Genomic DNA, 18,869 nt, shown 5'->3' with positions numbered 1-18,869 from the left:
TACTCTCAAGCTTAATTCAGCCAGTCATAAGTTGGATGTCCTGGGTGAACAAGATGCCATTTCTAGTTCTCACATGAAACCCCAGAGAGAGAAAGAGGAAAAGCTCATTTTGCCACAAATCCAAGAGAAAGAGAAATGAAAAAAAAAAAAAAAAAAAAAAAACTCAGAGGGTAGAGTCATTCCTTTAAAAATCTACTATAGAAAATTTCTCCTAGTTAAGAGGTTAATCTTTTTGATGCAGTTTTGAAAGGAATGAGAAAGAATAGGTTTATGACCAAGAGGCCAGGTTCTAGGTTCTGTTATGTTATCCCAAGGAGAGCCAAGCCTTTCAGCATTGAGCTCACATATCCTAAGAAATTGTCAGGAGTGTTTAGTGCATATTCCATGGAGTGTTCCCCAAGCCAGTCATCTATGTACATAAGTATCTGATTGGTAGTGAAAAATCCAGGACAAATATTGATCTGATCACACTTTAGTTTGTTCATACAATGCTAAAGTAAATTGATGTGGTAATTTGGATAGCTTTCTAATGGCTTCATGAAAAAAGAATGCTGGATTTGGAAGGGAATGGCCTGTGTCTGAATCTGAAAGTAGAAGAATTTTACTTCATTGTTCAATCATCAAACACTTTTTTTTTTTTTTCCCCAAACCCTTAAGAAAAAAATCTCTGGTGACAAATATGTATAACTAAGCAAAACAAATGTCTTTTACTAGACATATTAATAAAAAGCGTGGTTCATTCTTCATATAAGTCCATTACTTTTCTGTCAGGAAATTAGTTGCATTCATCTTTGGAATTCTGGCTAATCATTGCATTGATCAGAGAATTTGGAAGTCTTTCAAAATTGCTCACTTTTACAATATTGTTGTACTATAAATTGCTCCCTTGGTTCTGCTCATTTAATTTTGCATTCTATATTTCTCATGTTTCCCTGAAACTATCTTTTTTGTAATTTCTTGCAACTTAATAATATTCTGTTACTATTTTTGTTATTCATTTTATAATTTATACTAATATTACAATATTATTGCATATAACATTACTTTTTCAGCCATTCCCCAATTGAAGAGTAGCCTCATATAAGAGTTTATTCCTTTTTTTTTGCCTAAGTAATTTGTTCCTTCAAAAAGAGGACCTGAAATTCAAGAACTCATCCATCCTCACATATGTGCATGATTCATGCCTTATCCAAGTAAAATTCATTTATTTGGAAGTTTTATATTTCTTTCCTTTAAAAAAAATGCATGTTTCTATTTTAGTTAATAGACACTAGTGGATTGGTTGAAAAGGGTAGCAAGTAATTTGTTTTCTTTCTGGTATTAATAGGGTTTTATTCCTTGTATACATATATAAATTCAAGGTCATGCATCTTTGTATTCCTCTGTCCCTCTTCCTTTCCAGTGATGTGTCATCTCTTTCCTAGTTCCCATTTTTCTGAGAAATGCATTACCTAACAAATAAACCTGTACCTCACTCTGGCCTGTCGAATATTTCTCTCCTTTTAATAATTATTTTCTTTTAAAAATACAGGTAAATAGTTAATAATAATACATTCCCTTTAAGTCATACAATCACTAAAATATTATAGAAAATGTACATTCTAGAAAAAAAGCATTGAAAAACATAGACCCAATTCACATCAGAGGAAGGAAAAACTAGGATCAGGTAAATGCTCATTCTGCACAAAACATATGCCATGTCAGCAAAAGGAAAAAATAAGATCTTGTCTGTGTAACATTATAAAGAATCTACCATCATTTTCTAAAATAAAAACTGACAAGTTAACACTAAGTCATCTGGAGTAAAACTGAGCATGCATAAAAGGTTTCCATATATTGGGAATTCTTATTAAGATGTCAAAATTTCCCTGTTTCATATGAACAAAAAAAAAATCAGGTAAATAGAAAACATTCTCCCTAACTAAACAAAGAACCATACCCATTGGTTTAAATGAGAACTAGAACATTCCCGTTTTATTACATACATTGTTGGTCTTATTATCTTTAATATCTCAAGAAATTCTTGCAAGTCTTGATAGTTAAAGACTATATATATAGTCTTTATATATTATAAAGACTATATATTTGCAGAAAATATATATACATACATAGACACATGTATATATTTTGTTGGTGTATATATATATACATATGTAGTTGTATATGTATATATACACGTACATATACATAGATTTCTTTTTTTTTTTTTTTTTTATCTGTATCTTTCATTTAACTGGTTCAGGGAATTCTTGCTAGGGAAACTTCCCCCTCCCTATGATCAGCCACTGTTCTGTAATTTATAGTCTTTCAGAAGTGCCCAAATTTTTTAATGGCTTTGCCCATAGTCTCATAGCTAGTTTGTGTCAGAAGCTACCTTTGATTGCTTGTCTTCTTGTTTGGAGATTACTCTATCTACTCTACAACATTGCCTCTTTTACATCTGACATCAGAAAATACAATGTACCAAGAAAGCTAGCAATGAGTTAATAAAGTCAGCACAGAATTTCATGGCTAGTCAAAGTTACATGTGCAGCTAGCTTTTCACTTATTTGAAGCCCTGTCTTTGAAAATCACCTGTGTTTCAAGTTTCAGACTCCACAGAAATATTTCCAATGTGAAGGAGGAGAAAACATTGTCATTTCTTTTTACGCTCTGATCCAATTTTACTTCTGTCCCTGGGTTGGAAGAGTATTTCAAGGAGTGATGCTGTGGAATGTCATTTCCTAATAAATCCTTTGGATTCATGCTGCTATCTGTATAGTAAAACTCCCATTGCTTACATTGGACATTAGCATATCATCAGACATATTTAAGTGATATAAAACACAATTTGTTATCAAATTAGGAGACTCACTTGTCTGATCCATCTTTTGTCAAAGCTCTTTATTTATTTTTAATAAACAAAAATCTATTATCTTTCCTCATTCTTCCTTTTTTTTTTCAAGGATGTGTGTGTGTGAAAACCTCTTGAATCAAATACATCTAGTTAAACAAAATAAATTCTCTCATTGTTTATGTCTAAAAATATTATCTCCTCATCCACCAACAGAAGAGAGCTAAAGTTGAGATGGATACCAAGCTATGCTCCTTTACTAGCTTTTTTTTTTTTTTTTTTTTTTTTTTTTTTGTAGGAAGCATGTTAAATCTGAAAGCTTACATTTTGTTAAAACAAATCCTGGAATTGCTGACACAGAGTATCAAATTCACAGCACCTCTAAATTTTCAATGAGGCTTAGTGAATTTCTGAGGAGGGTAGATGCAGAGTAGCCTTCATTATAATTCACATGCTTTGAAATGTTAGAAATTGCTTTCTCTTGCCATTTATATGCTTTCAAGTTACAAAAATGGTTTGTATAATTCTGAGTGACTTAACTAAGAGAATGCACCAAGAATGCCTATCTGAAACTAAGTCCTTCAGGGGTCTATTTGTTAAGGGAAAGAGCTTTAAAGAAACAAACTTTACCTTTTTTCCTATAATAGTTTTACCTCAAGAAAACAAGATAAAACAGTATTTCTCCAAATACCTGTTGGACATGTGGAAAGATGTTCAAGGGTAGGGCCAGCAGTAGACATAATCATTGATATGAACATTTTTCTTAAGTCTCTGTTCTGCATTTACCTCCTTTTGGTACCTCTTTGGGAATCAAAACCTTAATAAGAATAATCCTAGGGATAAGATGGATGTATGAATAAACATATAATATATGAACCTTGTAAGTAAGTTTTAGGAAGAGAAAAAGCAAAAATATGCCATGCTCTCAAGAAGCTTACATTTTTATTGCAAGGGAAATGGGAGCAAAAACAGTGCCTGTAGAAAGGAGGCACTTCTACTGGGGTATTAGGAAAGTAGATTTCCTAGGAACTAAGTCTGAGGTGATTTGATCACAGCTCCAGAACTAGAGGAGAGAATATATATTATGGAAGTAAAATCCTTGAGAATATAATATAATTGGGAAACAGCCAGAAAAGAAAATCTTGGATGGGACCTTCCCGAAAGTGGACTAGGTGGTGCTGTGGATAGAACACTGACTCTGGAGCCAGGAGGACTTAGTTCAAACCCATTTTCATATTCTTACTTGCCTGTGACTCTGACTGCATCCAAAAAAATAAAGAAAATAAAGAAATCGTGGACCAGTTGAGACGGTCACTATTCAAAACAGCTGACCCCAGATGAGAAGTTCTAGAGATGAAAGCACATCGTACCAAATATTGTTTTTCTCTTAAATGCCTGTTGACCTTCAATAACCAGAGTTATGACACCAAAGAAGGAAACCATCATTTTTACCAAGAAAGAATATAATCATCATCATCATCATCAATAAGAATGTAAGCACGCTGAAAGCCTCTTCTTGGTTGGTGTTCTGCTTCCCAAGTATATTCAGAATTTCAAATGATTGGTAAATGCCTTTGAGAGGCATAGGGGAGAAAGAACTGGTCTTGGAGTTAATAAGCCCTGATATCAAATCCTCCATTCTCTCAAACATACTATTAATCTAGGCAAGTTTCAGTCCTCAGTTATCTCTCTAAGACTAGAAATGGCATAGTAGTTATTAGAGGGAATTTGCTCATTGGTAAGAATGCAAATGAAATTATCTGTTTGACCACCCCCACCCCCCCAATTCCATCTTTAGGTTGAATGCTAATGGACCAGGTTTTCCCAATATGTGCACTATTTCCTTCTTGTAAAATAGACACATTGACTCTCCCAATCATTATGATACTCTTTTTAAAAAAGTTATAGCCTCAGTGAATGGAGTGATACCCGGCTGACCTGAAAGAATGAATGTGTTTTGTTTTGTTTTTTACCAGAAAGCTTTAGCCACTAAAGAACAATTCAAGCCCTTGGAAAATCTGGTATAATTTGTTGATAACATAAATATTATACTACAGCACAGACAGATGTGAGGAAGACTCTTTGGTACTGCCTTACAGTTGTTTATGATGTTTTAGAGGCAAGTTAAAAATCTAACAAATAAAAAAAGATCGCTTAAAAATTATACTGAATCATTAGAAATAGTTTTGCAATATAAATCTCACATGCTTCCTGATTTATAGCCACTGGCTGTCTTTTATGGGTAATTTTTTTAACATCTTCAGAAGAAACTTTAATAATGCATTTTTAAAGTAGTGTCACTAGTGAACCTTTGGATGATTAAATACTATATGATATTTCCTTCATCTAAGCTGGTTTATAAAGGGAAAGCAAAAACGACAATAAAAGAAATGTACCAATTTATTCTCTACTAATAAAGTATTGAACATTAAGAGAAAAAAAAAGTATGAAATATTGGAATGCAACACGGAGCAATTCCATTACCCATTTCAGTTTTGGGTCATATACTGTGTATAAAGAATAATTACTTCATTCATTGGAGACCACAGTGGAGGGAGGTAGTTTATGATAAAAGAGATTTTAATATAAAATTTCTATTCCAAAGCACTTGCTTTTCAAAGCTTTGCTAACATTGCAAAGCATCTTCTTATTTTGGAGAAGACACTTAAAAGAAATTAAAAGTAGGAAGTCAAAACAAAATAAAACAAAACCAATACCACCAACTGATTACTTTTTAACTCTGAAGTTTTGGAGTGTTTATTAAAAATAGTCTTTATAGATGAATTTCAAAGAATGTTTTCTCAGTTAAGCCCTCATGTAGAATGTGTACTAATGGCATCTAAAATGATAGTTTCCAGAATATTTCTTGAATTCCATCATTGAGTTGAAGACCCCAAATTTCACTTCCTCTATCAATAATTTGGCAATTATAGTAGTCATTCAAAAGAGGAAGAGGTTACTAATAAGGAAGGATAGACTATAGTACCCGAAATGTTTCTTTTTTTTTAATTTTTTGTTGATATTTTTTGTCTTTATATTTCCTCATTTCCTCTCAAAGCAAATTTGGCAAAGCTTATCAATACATCAAAAATTACTATTTTATGTAATTACATATCTGTTGGCTCATCACCACCCCCACCCTTCAAGTACAGGAAGTGTCTTCTTATAAATGTTATGCTTTAACCTCAATTTTGATTCCCTTTTCAAAGGGAACTCATGGAGATGCTTTATTCCATTACACATGATTAAACTTAGCCTGAATTCAAGAAAGGAAGGGCCAAAGGCCAACGTGTTTATTGGCCCAGAATATGTTATGAAGTATACAGGAAGTAGTCTCTGGTTATTTTTATTCTAAAGAACATAATTATGTAAAATTGAGTTAGATTTTTCTTTTAACTGGAAGAAGAAAAAAAAGAGAAGTTGAGGCATCTATGTTTGTATTGGCATGTTACTTCTGGAGAGAGTAGTAACATGGGGTAGGTGATATTTGTTTATCTTTCCATTAGTGAGAAGTTTTATGGGATACATCTACCCTCACTGGCTGACCCTCCATTTAGACATAAATGAGGTGAATAATGTTTTGAGGTCTCCCTTGGAAATTTAATTTCAATATGAGTATACTGGGTCTGATTATAAATTAATTCCCATGTCACGGGCTACAACTGATTTCACCTCATTGGCAGAAAATATGCTAGTTGCCTTTATACATCCTCTCTGTTTTAAGGTGGCTGAAGTCCAACTGTATGAAATGTTTCATGCATAAAGTGCCCAGGGCTCCTCTGAAATGGATAGGAAGTTACATGTAAATGTGGTGGTAGCATTATTATTCTAGTTCCCTTGGTTCCTTCCAGTAAGTGGAGAACTGACTGCCACAAGAGGAGGTCTCAAGCATTCTGGCACAATATTCAAAGGAAGTCAAATTAATGAAATTGGATCTACATTTCCGTAGACATTCACACTGTTATGGAAGGTAGATTGGATAGTCTCCACAAAGCCAGCTGGGCAAATTTGGGTGGTACTACTTTCCAAAACAGAATTTCAAATGATGGAAACCCCACCAGTCTTCCTTAGGCAGGGGCCTGAATCCAGGCCTTCTAGTTCAGTCTGGTCCTGCTTTCCTTCACAGAGCCCCAGGGCTTAGTCTGCTTCCCTTCCCACCCCCCAACTCAATCAGGGCCACACCCTTTTTACCAAGGTCTTCCTTAAGGAAGACTACAAAAATTTTCTAGGATTATAAGCATAAAGATTTGTAATGCAAGCAACTAGAGAAACAAGTAGGGATTTGGGAGGAAGGGAAAGTGGGGCAAAGTAAAAGATAAGAGACAAAGAAATGTATCTACTGGAATAAACAATTTCTAGTCTTCTATGAAATGTAAATATTTCAGTTTAATAATCCTTATCAACTCTTTTTCTCTTTAGCCTCCTCCCTTCAAGTCTCAAATTTGCTCTACCCAAACAGTTTGCTCTTTTCAATGTCCTACCTGGATTTCTGCTTGTAGTACTCATTTCAATCATCCCCTCTGACAAGGAAACAAGTCCTATCAGTTCCCCTCACCTTCACTTTCTAATAGTAGAAATCCCTCACACTCAAATTCACATCTGCACTTTCTAACTGTAAGAACTATCCACTCAATGGGACAATAAGTTTCTTGGGTTAGTTAAAATTAATTTGCATTTCAAAGGAGACCTTGGAAGTGCTCACATGTCCAAATTCCCTAGCTTCTGGCTGGGAAAATCAAAAGTCAAATATACACTTGCCCTTGGGTTAATTACCAAATCCTTCCTCACCCTCCCTATTTTAATCTAGTTTGAATTTAGGATACTTGTACTTTTGAATTACAGAGAATTGAAAATGGTAAACTTATTGCTAATAGCCTGAGCTACTTAATCAGATAAATGCTATATCTAAGTGTTCAAATTTTACTAACCACCTGAGTTGGAACCAGTGTTCACCTAGAGACTAACAATTTTTACATATACATCTCACCTACCCCCAAGGTTTACACTTTCGCTTTAACTCATTTTCCTATTTTTTTTCCTTTTCCTCTGCTGCTGAGTTTTCAGAAAATACTACAAAATTTAGACTTCTGGGATTAAAATTGGGACAAGGAGCTCTGGTGAACTAGAGAGGGACCTGAGGTTGATCTAGGAGCTAGTTCAAAGAAATGGGAGTCAGGGTTTGTGATTCCCTTTGTATGAATAGGAATGTTTTTATTAGTAAAAACCAGATTTTATGACTTTAAATTACTCTTAAACTATGGAAGAGCCATGCACTTCTCTGTATCCCTACTTTTCATTTACTGATTATATACAAAAGAAAAAGAGATGTGAATTCAAGGACTTAAGTTCAGTTCTCTGCTTTGCTATTTACAATCTGTCATCTTGGACAAATCACTTTCCGCCTCCTTCCCCTCTTTGAATGTTTTCAAGTCTGTTAAATATGAGTTAGACTAAATAATGTTAGAAGGTCCATTTCATTTCTAAATCCTGTGATTTAATATGCAATTATGTTTTAGTAAGTTTTATATGTTTATAAGACCTTTGTTCATAATGCTTTTAGTTTATATGCATATATATATGTTCAAATATATATGTAAAAGAAAAAAAATTACAAGGTCAATTAAAAGACTTCATGCATAATAAAGTATCCCCTTTCTTCCCTCTCACCTTAACACTGAATCTCCTTTTAATTATGTTTTAGGACAGTGAAAAAAAAGGATTCATAAATAAAATCTATGCCATCCAAGAGGTGTGTGTCAGCGTTCAGAACATCCTTGATGAAGTAGCATCCTTTGGAGAGAGGATAAAAAAGTGAGTGCTGCTGACATGTGGGACCTGGTCTCTTTTGGGAAGGGTCTCTTGTTTGTTTCTAAGTGGGCAGAGTATCACCTGGTTTTCTTGTCAGGAGACTTCTGGGTGATCTTGTTATTTACTTTGCTTTTTGCCAACTCTAGGATTTGGGAAGGTTCTTCAATTTTCATCCTGAAATTTAGCATATATTTGTTGGAATGGAATCATAGCTGCCATTTTGAAATAAAAAAATAAAATAACATTGTCTTAAGTTTAGCATACTTAAAAACCAAGCCCTTTGTTCCTAAATGGAATAGAAATTGTTATAGGGGAAAAAATACTGCTAAAATAAGGGATTCAGGTATTCAGTGTATACTTGTACTTTATTTGGGGGCAAGTTTTCTTCAATTTGAGATTACCTTGAATGCAAAAAGGTTTATTTTATATAGCACCCCATGTAAGGAACTGTCTTCAGTTCTCTCCAGTTTTTGTAAATTAAATAGTGTAGGTCATAGCAGCAGGAAAAATACATTATCATCTTGTCTTTTAGAATGAACACATAAATTCTGAAATTTTTGTAGATTTTTTTAAAAAGAGGCTTAAGCTAGAATGAAAAATTGGAGGCAATTTTTTGTGTTTAGTTTAATTTTGTTACAAATATTTTAATTTACTGAAATATTCTTTATATAAACAATTTTTTTAAAAAGATGCAATTTTAAAAGGATTTGTTAAAACAAAAAATTTTACTAAATATGTTATTCTACTCTCCATAATGACTGCCAATGGCTTATTTTAAGCAATGATGCTGTGTGGATGGATATATTTTCCTATGTTTTTCACTTATCCTTTCATATATTTTATTTTGAATAATTTCTTGTGTTCCACATATGCGTAAGTACTGAATTTCTGTTTGGGGAGAAACAGGGTAATCCCAATTACTGAAGCAGTTTCTTCTTTCCCAAATTTACCTCCAAGCAGCCTTCACAAGCAGATTTCCAAGGCCCTCTCCTCATCTAATTCAGATGTTATTTCTATGCCCAAGAACCTTTCCTTCCAATCTATGAATCCACACTCTAAAACACACATGGTTCTAGCCTGATAATAGGCATTTTCAGGTTAATTATTGTTCTTTCCCTGGGCCTGCTATATCAAAGTCTGAGAATTGGAGATGGAAAAATTGTGATTTTCAGTGCAGAAAACTTTGGATTATTTGCTTTAAAGTTGAGGGGAGGAGGAAAAATGAGCTCTTTCTCTACTCCCCAACACTTCTGAATAGTGGGAGGCTGCCACCATGGCACAGGTGTTTGGCCAGAAAATGTACATGCCCACTTGAAGAAAAAGGCTGAGTCCTGGCTATAGAGCAGTGTGGAGGACATCTGGACTTTGCAGAGCTTTCCATGGTGTGGGCTAAATGGCAGTGTTTCAAAGCCTTGCCAACATTATGATTTCTGCACAAAGAAACTGTGGGGTACTAAAAAAGAGATGCTTCTGGGACCAAACCGGTAAAAACAGTTTGTCCTGAAAGTAGTTTCATAAAATAGCAAAATCCCTTTGTGGACACCATCTCTTCATTAAATCATCATTGAAGAAATCTCTTGGCATTCTTGAAATTAATCAAAATCTTTTTCTCCCCCTTCTCTATCCTGTTTCCTTCTCTCCCCTTTTTTTCTACCTCTTCTCTGTATCCTTGCCTCCTCTTGCCATTCCTTTCTCTTTCTCTCTCTCCCCCCAGTCTCCCATCTTAATATTTCTCTCCATTCACTTCTCTTTCCCTTAACGAGAAGAGGTTATTTTGGAATAAAGTTCTTCACATTTTAATCTAGAAAAAAAGGGCAACAAGACCTTTCCCCCTGCTAATTAGTCACACTTGTAGAGACTGTCTTTGCTATTTCTTTCCTACTTGTTCCTCCAAGAGGAGTAAGGCAAAATGCACAGAGCCCATGCTAGGACAGCACAGAAGGAGATTTCCAGATTGGATAGTCGATGTCCTCACACATGGGGTAGTGTGATCGATAGCTCTGAGCTGAGCCACAGGAAGGCAAGCAGACCCTCAACCTTCTGTTCACTGCAGATCCAGGCAGGAGAAAGGAAATGAGCAGGTGTCCCTTGAGGAGAAAAGAAGTGATTCTACACCTTGTGACAGTTACATAATGTTCACTTTGGAAAGATGTCAAAATTGCTAGTGAAGAAAAAAGACAAACAAAAACAAAACAGCCAGACCATACCAATTATTTGAAGCAGTGCATCCAAGATAATCCAAGCAAAGTATCTGGGTTCTTTTGCCAGAAAGAATTATATGAGAAAAAAGCCGAGAGACAGAGAGAGAGAGAGAGAGAGATGCTTAAGAAATGGCTGCCACGTCCACTTTAGTTAACCCTCTCTCCCCCCACCCCCACTAACCCAACCCTTGGCATAACTTATAGGTTGGCCATACCCAGACATTCACACTCCAAGAGTAAAAACTCATGTTTCAGGCTTTATAGAGATGAGTGACTATCAAAAAATTCCTTTATTTTTTTCAATCTGGATAATGTTGATGGCCAACCTCTTTTTACCATATTTTAGGGCTCAAGAGCCAGACAACAAGGTATATTAGTGTCCCTTTGGCAGTTTAACACTGGTAAGATATTTTGAAGGATGGCAGTATATATTTGAAAATGGCAATAGAACTGGGTAACCATCCTTGAATGCTTCATAGAGTGTATCTGTGTTCTTTATGTCTTTCCTCTTAGAAAGCTGTCAGTGATTTTCCAGGGAACTGCTACATTACTACATGGAAGCCAAATCCTTTAAAAAATTGCAAGGCCCTTTTCATTGTCTTTTCTGTATATTTCTCTGTTCTTTCTTTTTTGCCTATGTTTCATATTAACTTCCCCTTGACTTTCTGCTTTAACTATATATTTTTAAAAGTTATTTTTCCTTTCTTAATTTTGGATGCAATTCTTTATTTTTAAAATTTCAGCCTTGGATCTATTCCCATTCCCTTTGCATGGGGGTGGAGGGGGGAGGTACTATTTTAAAAGAAATTCTCTTTATTCTCATCTTTTTTTTTTTTTTTTTTGGCTCTGTCCCTTACTTGCCATTCAACATAGGATTTTAGGTCTGAAAGCGACCTTAGAGGCCTGTTCTATCCTCTCATTTTACAGATGAGAAAAGTGAGATTCACAAAATCTCAGAATCAGAAAGGATTTCAGTTTACCTGACTCATACCTGATCAATCTATTACAAAATTCCTATGAAAGAATCATCTAGTTTTTCCTTAAAAACACCCATTTAGTAGCAACCAATACCTCCTGAGTTCACTTCACTTTGTCTTGAAATCTTCAAGTAACTGAAGTTATCATGATGTTCCCTCTTACCTTCCATATTTACCAAGTCTTCTCTACTCCAAATTAAATATCCTCTGCTCTTTCAAGTGATGTACATTTCCATGATCTTGAAACAGGTCTTTTACCATCCTACATGCCCTCTTTTGGATGTTTTCTAACCAATCAACTTTTAAAAACTTAATATCACACAAATAGTTAGTGATAGGATTGGGACTAGAACCCAGAGCTCCATTTCTCAGTCCAGTAATCTTTATATTATATCATGGCAAAATAGAAGTATGACAATAATACAGTTCATTAGTGTCCTCTCCATTTAACTTTCTATCTAATTTATGGTCTAATTTTTAAAAAATGTTTTTTTAAAAAAACAACTGTATTTTCAAGAGAAAAATATTTTGTGAGCTGATGAATTTTTGCAAAGCTGAGACCAATAGCTCATTTTTTTTCTTTACTTATATTTCTGAAAGTCAACCAAGGGAAGCAATCCCAGTTTGAGGAGCAACCTGGATGTTTCATGGACCAAAGAATTCTGCGTCTTTATTTTCATGCATATTATTTCCCTGGACACATGTTAACAAATTTTCATGTGGAAAGTGTAAAAGGACTGATGATAGATTTATAAGAATGTTTTATTATTACTAAGCATTAGAAAATATTGCTCTACCTTTCTGCTTGAACAAGGGAAGAACAACATGAGTCTCTTTGGGTGGAGGAGACAAAACTGAAGATGAACCTCAAAAGTCCATGGAGTATACTGTATTACATGTAGCATCAAATATACTTCCTGCAATGCTTCTCTCTATAGTTGGGTCAGAACCAGACTAAAAACATGAGAAAACAGTTAACAAAAATAAATAAAAATATAATACAACATAGATAATGCTAATATATGACATCATCTCAATCAGCACACAGTTTTGGGGTTCTTTCCCTATGGTTTAGTAGGGCCGTTTCCATTTGAGTTTGATACCACGTTCAACTGGTAAGGAATAAAACCAGAGTTTGTTTATTCCCAACTCACAATGGTAACTCTGCATCTGGTTAGAAAATAACGAAGGCTAATTGGGCCCATTGTACAAATGTGGAGTCTGGTCACTGCTTGTTTCATCTTTGGTTAAAAGTACAAAGTGATATGATTGCTGACATATTAATTTTCCATTTAGTACATTCAACTGGACAGTCCCATTCTTAAGCTGGCTGGCAATTGCTGCCCTCTGTGTGTTCACAGTCATCCTGTATTTCATTCCGCTGAGATATATTGTCCTTGTCTGGGGTAAGTAAAGCCCTCTTTTGAAAACAAAACAAAACAAAGCAAAACTGTCGGAGATACTTAGAACAAACTGTTTTCAAGGGATGAGTTATATTGTCAGTAGTTCTCTGTATTTATGGTCATGAAGCTGCTCTATGATGGAAAGAGACAAGTCAGTTAAAAATCACAACAGTGTAAAGATTTAGGCTTACCTGCAAAATGCATTTTTCTTGCCTGGCATTGTAGCCTTCATCATACTATAAACATGGGGCTGTGCACATTCTTCATATATCAAAATGTAGCTTTGTCTAGATATTACTCTGATTTATTTTCACCACTTATACACAAACAGAGGCATTTCAATCTATATAGTGCATTTAGGACAATATGCTTTTTTCCCCCTATGGTACTTTATCATCTGATAGTGTATGTAAACATGAAAGTGTATGTACATGGAATGCTGTCTAAGAGGTCACCTTTAGGCTTATGGAAAAGAACACTCAGTATTTCACAGATGAGAAACAAGAGAGAAATCTGTTTTGTTTCTATTAAATCAGAATGTTTACCTAATACATATCTGTTTTCAAGATACTCTTTCAGTTCTGCCTTTTTTCATGTAGTTATTGTTAATCAACAAGCATTCATTAAGCACCTACTAGGTGCCAGACACCAACCAATCCTTACCTGCTGCTCCTAAGCCCAGACCCTCTTTTGGGAGGCTGCCTTTTTCAGTGCTATCTGGAGTTAACTTTTTTCCTTTCTTGACAAAATTCATGGTTTGGAAAACTCAATTTTCAGCCTCCAAGGACTACTACCATATAAACCCACCAAGTTAATGATTTCAAATAATCCTTTTTCTTTGCCTATATATAAATCAGTTCGAAAAAAGTGAAAGAAATTATATTGAAGGAGAATTGTACCCTTCCCCCTTCCAACTAATCTAATATGAAGCAAGACACCAAAATGGGTCATGAACTTCCAAAAAGCATCTGGCTGTCAAAAGGAAAAAAAAGCAGAGCAAAATATAGAAGAGGGCTTTTAATATTTTCTTTTATATTGAAAGAGCTTTATGACAATCTACTTAGATAAAATGATCAGGGGCATTAGAGATATTCTGTTTCCAAACTCAAGTGTTTTCAAGTTTGAAGAAGCTGCTTTTTCATACCTAATGCAGACCCAGTATCTTCTGGACTCTTGACCCCTAAAAACTAAAACAAAACCTGGGATGTTTTCTGGAATCCTATAATTTAAAGAAACTCCAAGCTATGACATTGCTCTTACCACAAGAGGGAAGAAAGAGCAGGAGCAGTCCCACTGTATTTACTGAATATTTAGTTTCTCATCTTTCATTCATTTCTATATTTAAAACAGATGCTGTTTTACTGAAGGAATTAGGAAGGGATGTCACCTTAGGGCAGTTTATTACCTCCAGTCCAAGTTGGGTTAGACCTGACCCTGGTTTAGTAATTCTTATTTTAAAAATTAAAAAAAAAAAATCCATGGAACAAAAAAGTATCTCTATATTCTATGGCACACAGTAGTGGAATCTAGTTAAGTAACATTTAGTGGTCTCTTATAGAAAATTGACTTTAAAGTCATTTTCAGGGTAGAAAAACATGTGGGCCTGCTGTTTTGTCAGAATAAAGAGAAAAAGAATTGTATTTAATTTTTGTTGCCTGTAGTGGGTTGTTGAAATATTAATCAGTAATTTAAGAATTATTCAAGCCACTCCCACATAAGGAGACAAGAGACTGAAGCTGGTATTTCATGAGGGGCTGAATGTCTACCCATGTTTCATCTGTGGAATATTCAATTAAGAACTGGAAATGCTAGTCATCTATTTCAGTTTTCTTTAGGCCATTAGAGTTTATTTCATTGAAAGTACCCAATGTGTATAATCCCAAATACTGTTAGATCCCTTTCCAACACAGATTATAGTGGGAATCAAAACCTTTTGAACTTTTAGCTTTCATGGTTAAAAAACACAAAATCCTAAATTAACAATGGGTGCATTTTCTTTTGGGAAGAAAATAAGGAAATGATTAAAACTAATTTTAATTCATAAAATACTTCTTAGAAATGTGAGTATGTGAGAGAAGAGTTATGCTTCATTCCTACCAGATCAGTACAGAGCTATCCTAGACAGTAATAATAGCAGGCCAGGATAGAAGGAGTAGCTGTTCAGGTAAATGATCATCTCAAAAGATACATCTTCAAATCACTGTCAAACATGTAAATAATTTGATATATGAACTTGTCAAGAATAGGGACTAATTTTTGCTTTTCTTTGTATCCTGAGTACTTTAGCACAGTGCCTGGAGCTTAATAAATGCTTGTTGAGTTGGAACAAAAACCAATAACAAATAATTGTCAAATATTGGCCAGAAATGTGCTTTTAATAATTTGAGCAGAGTTTTTAAAATGCAGAGATTTAATAATGCTCCAACCATTACATTTCCAGGAATCAATAAATTTACAAAGAAGCTTCGGAGTCCATATGCGATTGATAACAATGAGCTGCTTGACTTCCTTTCTCGAGTTCCTTCAGATGTACAAGTAGTGAGTAGGCTTTTGAAATGCCTTGATATCAGTTGTTAAACTTAGATATGTTGTTCTGTACACGATTCTTAAAATTTTTTTGGCAGGGTTCTATTACTGTCCTTGTTTTTGTAATATGGCGTGACATTAGGTCTTGAGTTTTGTATTCTGTGTTCCATTGAAAATCCAGACTTTCCATGCTTTCTAAATCATTCATAAATGAACCCTCAAAAATTGTTTCAAATGTAACGGGAAAATAAAAATATTAGAACAAAAACAAACAAAAAAAAGAAATGAACTTTCACTAGGATTTTGCCCATGAGAAACTTCCAGCTTACCTGATCACAAGAAAAATGTTTGAAGAATGGGTTTTCACAAGAGGTGATTGTCTAGCCAGCTTGCAGGGAGAATTGGGAACAATCCCCAAATGATGCTCAGCTGGAGTTGGTTGAGGGGTATGCTGCTGCCTGGGGCCAACACCACCTGTAGAGAGGAAACAGGAATATTAGATTATAAAAACGAAATAAACTAGCAGACATTTAATGAAGAAACATTTCCCTCAGTCTTTGGACAAGAATTGAGAATCAAGCTTGCGCTGAGCTATTTTGAGGGGATGAGCAAGGGAATTTTTGTTTCTTCTATAAGTAGGAAGGTCGAGTGGTGTAAAAGAAGCAGCCCTGGAGTATTCAGAGATAGCTGTGTGGCTGTGAACAAATCCTTTCACTTCCTAATCTTTTTCATCAGTCAAAAGACTGAGTTGGGCTAGATCATTATAAATAGACCTCCAACCCTAAAACAACGACTTGTAAAGGAAGAATGGCTGTTTTTTAGAACTTCCTATCACAAGGAAAGAAAGGTTTCCTTCTGTTGATGAGAATGTTACCTTCTCCATTATCTTCATGGGACCTCAGTGCTCCCACATAAGCAGAGTTGAAGAAATGACTTTAATTCATCTAGACAGATGTAATTTACCCCATTTAGTTTAGTTTCACAGACTATAGAATGTAAGCTAAGCCTGAGCTTAAAAACATATTCAAAAACAAACAAACCCCATGAAGTTGCACATAACTATCATCCAGAACTTTTTTGAATGCTGTTGCATGTGGTAATTTGTTGGGCTTTTTTTCCCTTCCTGATACAGTATCTTGTGGTGAAGAGAAAAAGCCCGCAGCCCATCACCAAAGTTTACATGAGTGCACGCATGTATTTCCTGGCAGCATTTTCCTAATGCTGTTTTCCTTCTTAATTCTAGCTCTATCACTCCATTGTTTCTGCAGCCCAGCTGCAGATCCCATGCAGCTTGCATCAAGAGAACACCCCCCCTTCCTCCCCCAGGCACACTCTCATTCCTTTGCTTTTCAATCTCTTGCCAATAAGTGGCCACCTGACCAGTCTTTCTCTGAACTCTCTGTTTAAACAGGTGCAGTACCAAGAACTGAAACAAGATCCCAGTCATAGCCCGTGTAAAAGGAAGAAAAACAATCTTGGCTAGCCAGCTTCACGCACTGAGGAGACCAGCAGCATCTGTTTGAGAAAGATAAAAGAAAAAAAAAAAGCCCCCAGCCTCGGCAACATTTCCTTCCTTTATGTTTTTATTTATTTTGTCTTTTTTTTATCATGATGGAGAGAATCTGTAAATATTGTACAAAGGCATATGTCATTGAAAATATACTTCTGTTGTACAGAACCAGTTTGATAAGGGTTTCAACTTTGGCTTCAGTTATATGAAACCCTTCCTAGCTGTGGACGAAACTATAACATGTTAAAAAAGCCAGTACAAAATTCTGTGGGAAGATAGTCTCTTCTGATGGTTAGTGAACAGGCTAAAATATCCGATTAAATACTCAGCTGCGTCTGACTAAACCTATAAAAATGTAAATGTCAATCTGATTCTTAGAATTCACAATCTGAACTGTGGTTGCTTTGGTTTTCATTGGTTATTTTTAATCCAAAACATTATCCATTAGTTTTTCTCATTTCAACAGGGGAGAAAAAGCAACCAACCAATCCCATAACCTGGGGACAAGTTTATCACAGGTTCTATCATTTGGTCCCTGTTCACTTTGGGTGCAAATTAATTTAGAATTGCAAGGGCTGCTTCTAAATGAATGAATGAATGAAGGTGCACTTAGCCTTCAAGAGAATTGTTGGCTCTTGAGGTCCATGAGGAACAGAAGTTCCACTCCTTGTACATCATTCCATATGAGGACTCGAGAACCTAGAAAGGCCTAAAATTAAATACTGCCAGGTTTCTAAGTGATTGCATATGACTTTTTGTATAGTACACATTATTATACTATAATACTTTAATTTGTACTGAATTAGCAGATTAGCAAACCCAGTACAGTTATCAATAACAGCACTAACAATCTGAATTCATTATGATTTTTGGTATTGGGTTATGAATGTCTTTTGTCTGGCTAACGAATTTTTAATGTCTAATTGTTCTCAACAGGCAATGTGAGAGTTAGGGATGGAGATAGCCTTGGAGTAAGGAAGATCCCCAGGGTTCAAGAACTGCCTCTGGTACACATGAGTTATATTTACCTGGGTAAATGACTTAACTTCTTCAGAGAGTTTGCCAAGACTAGAAATTGTAGAGAAGTTGCTGATTTGTATTTAAAGAGTAAAGATCTATACCTGGAATAAACCACTCTGATGGTGAAGAACTCTGTGCTCCTCCCCTTAAAAAAGTTTTCATAGAAAAAAAAGATTTTACTTTTTGAAAAAATTACATCATATAAGGTGTTTCATTGTGTATGATGTTTTCAGCTATCAATATGAATTTTAATTTAGAAAAGGATGAAGTGTGGTGACTGATATGCCAATATTTCATTTTTTTCATTTACGAAATGGTAATTTCTACTAATATGGATCTGGTCCCCCTGCATGAAAATCAGTTTTGTAAATTAGACTGCTCCTTTAGGAAAGAAAAATGAGTTTACCTTTGAACAATGTTCACTAATCCCAGCAGAATGAACACTTTCAGTTGCCATTTGCAAGACTCTACACAGCAGTTTTTGTACTTAATTCCCTCTGTGTCAAGTAGAGAATACACCTCGAGAGAAATCATCTGGAGAGAAATTCTCACTTTTCTGACTTGATAGGGGATCAAGCTTTGGTTGGAATT

The 18,869-nt window shown here is 35.0% G+C and overlaps 1 protein-coding gene across 10 annotated transcripts in view; it reads left to right on the top strand.

Annotated features, from left to right (window-relative positions):
• MCTP1 (multiple C2 and transmembrane domain containing 1) overlaps window positions 1-18,658 on the top strand; it is a 679,042-nt gene extending 660,384 nt beyond the window's left edge. For all 10 annotated transcript variants that reach the window (XM_031949501.1, XM_031949457.1, XM_031949335.1 and 7 more), the window contains 4 exons: window positions 8,535-8,644; window positions 13,116-13,225; window positions 15,663-15,760; window positions 17,160-18,658. In XM_031949501.1, the coding sequence (XP_031805361.1) occupies window positions 8,535-8,644; window positions 13,116-13,225; window positions 15,663-15,760; window positions 17,160-17,231 (390 nt within the window). In that variant the 3' untranslated portion in view covers window positions 17,232-18,658. The remainder of the gene's footprint in view (window positions 1-8,534; window positions 8,645-13,115; window positions 13,226-15,662; window positions 15,761-17,159) is intronic.
• Window positions 18,659-18,869: the final 211 nt, after the last annotated feature.

The sequence above is a fragment of the Sarcophilus harrisii genome, chromosome 1 (genome assembly GCF_902635505.1).
Source record: "Sarcophilus harrisii chromosome 1, mSarHar1.11, whole genome shotgun sequence".
NCBI lineage: Eukaryota > Metazoa > Chordata > Mammalia > Dasyuromorphia > Dasyuridae > Sarcophilus > Sarcophilus harrisii.
This window is presented reverse-complemented; position numbering and strand designations above follow the sequence as displayed.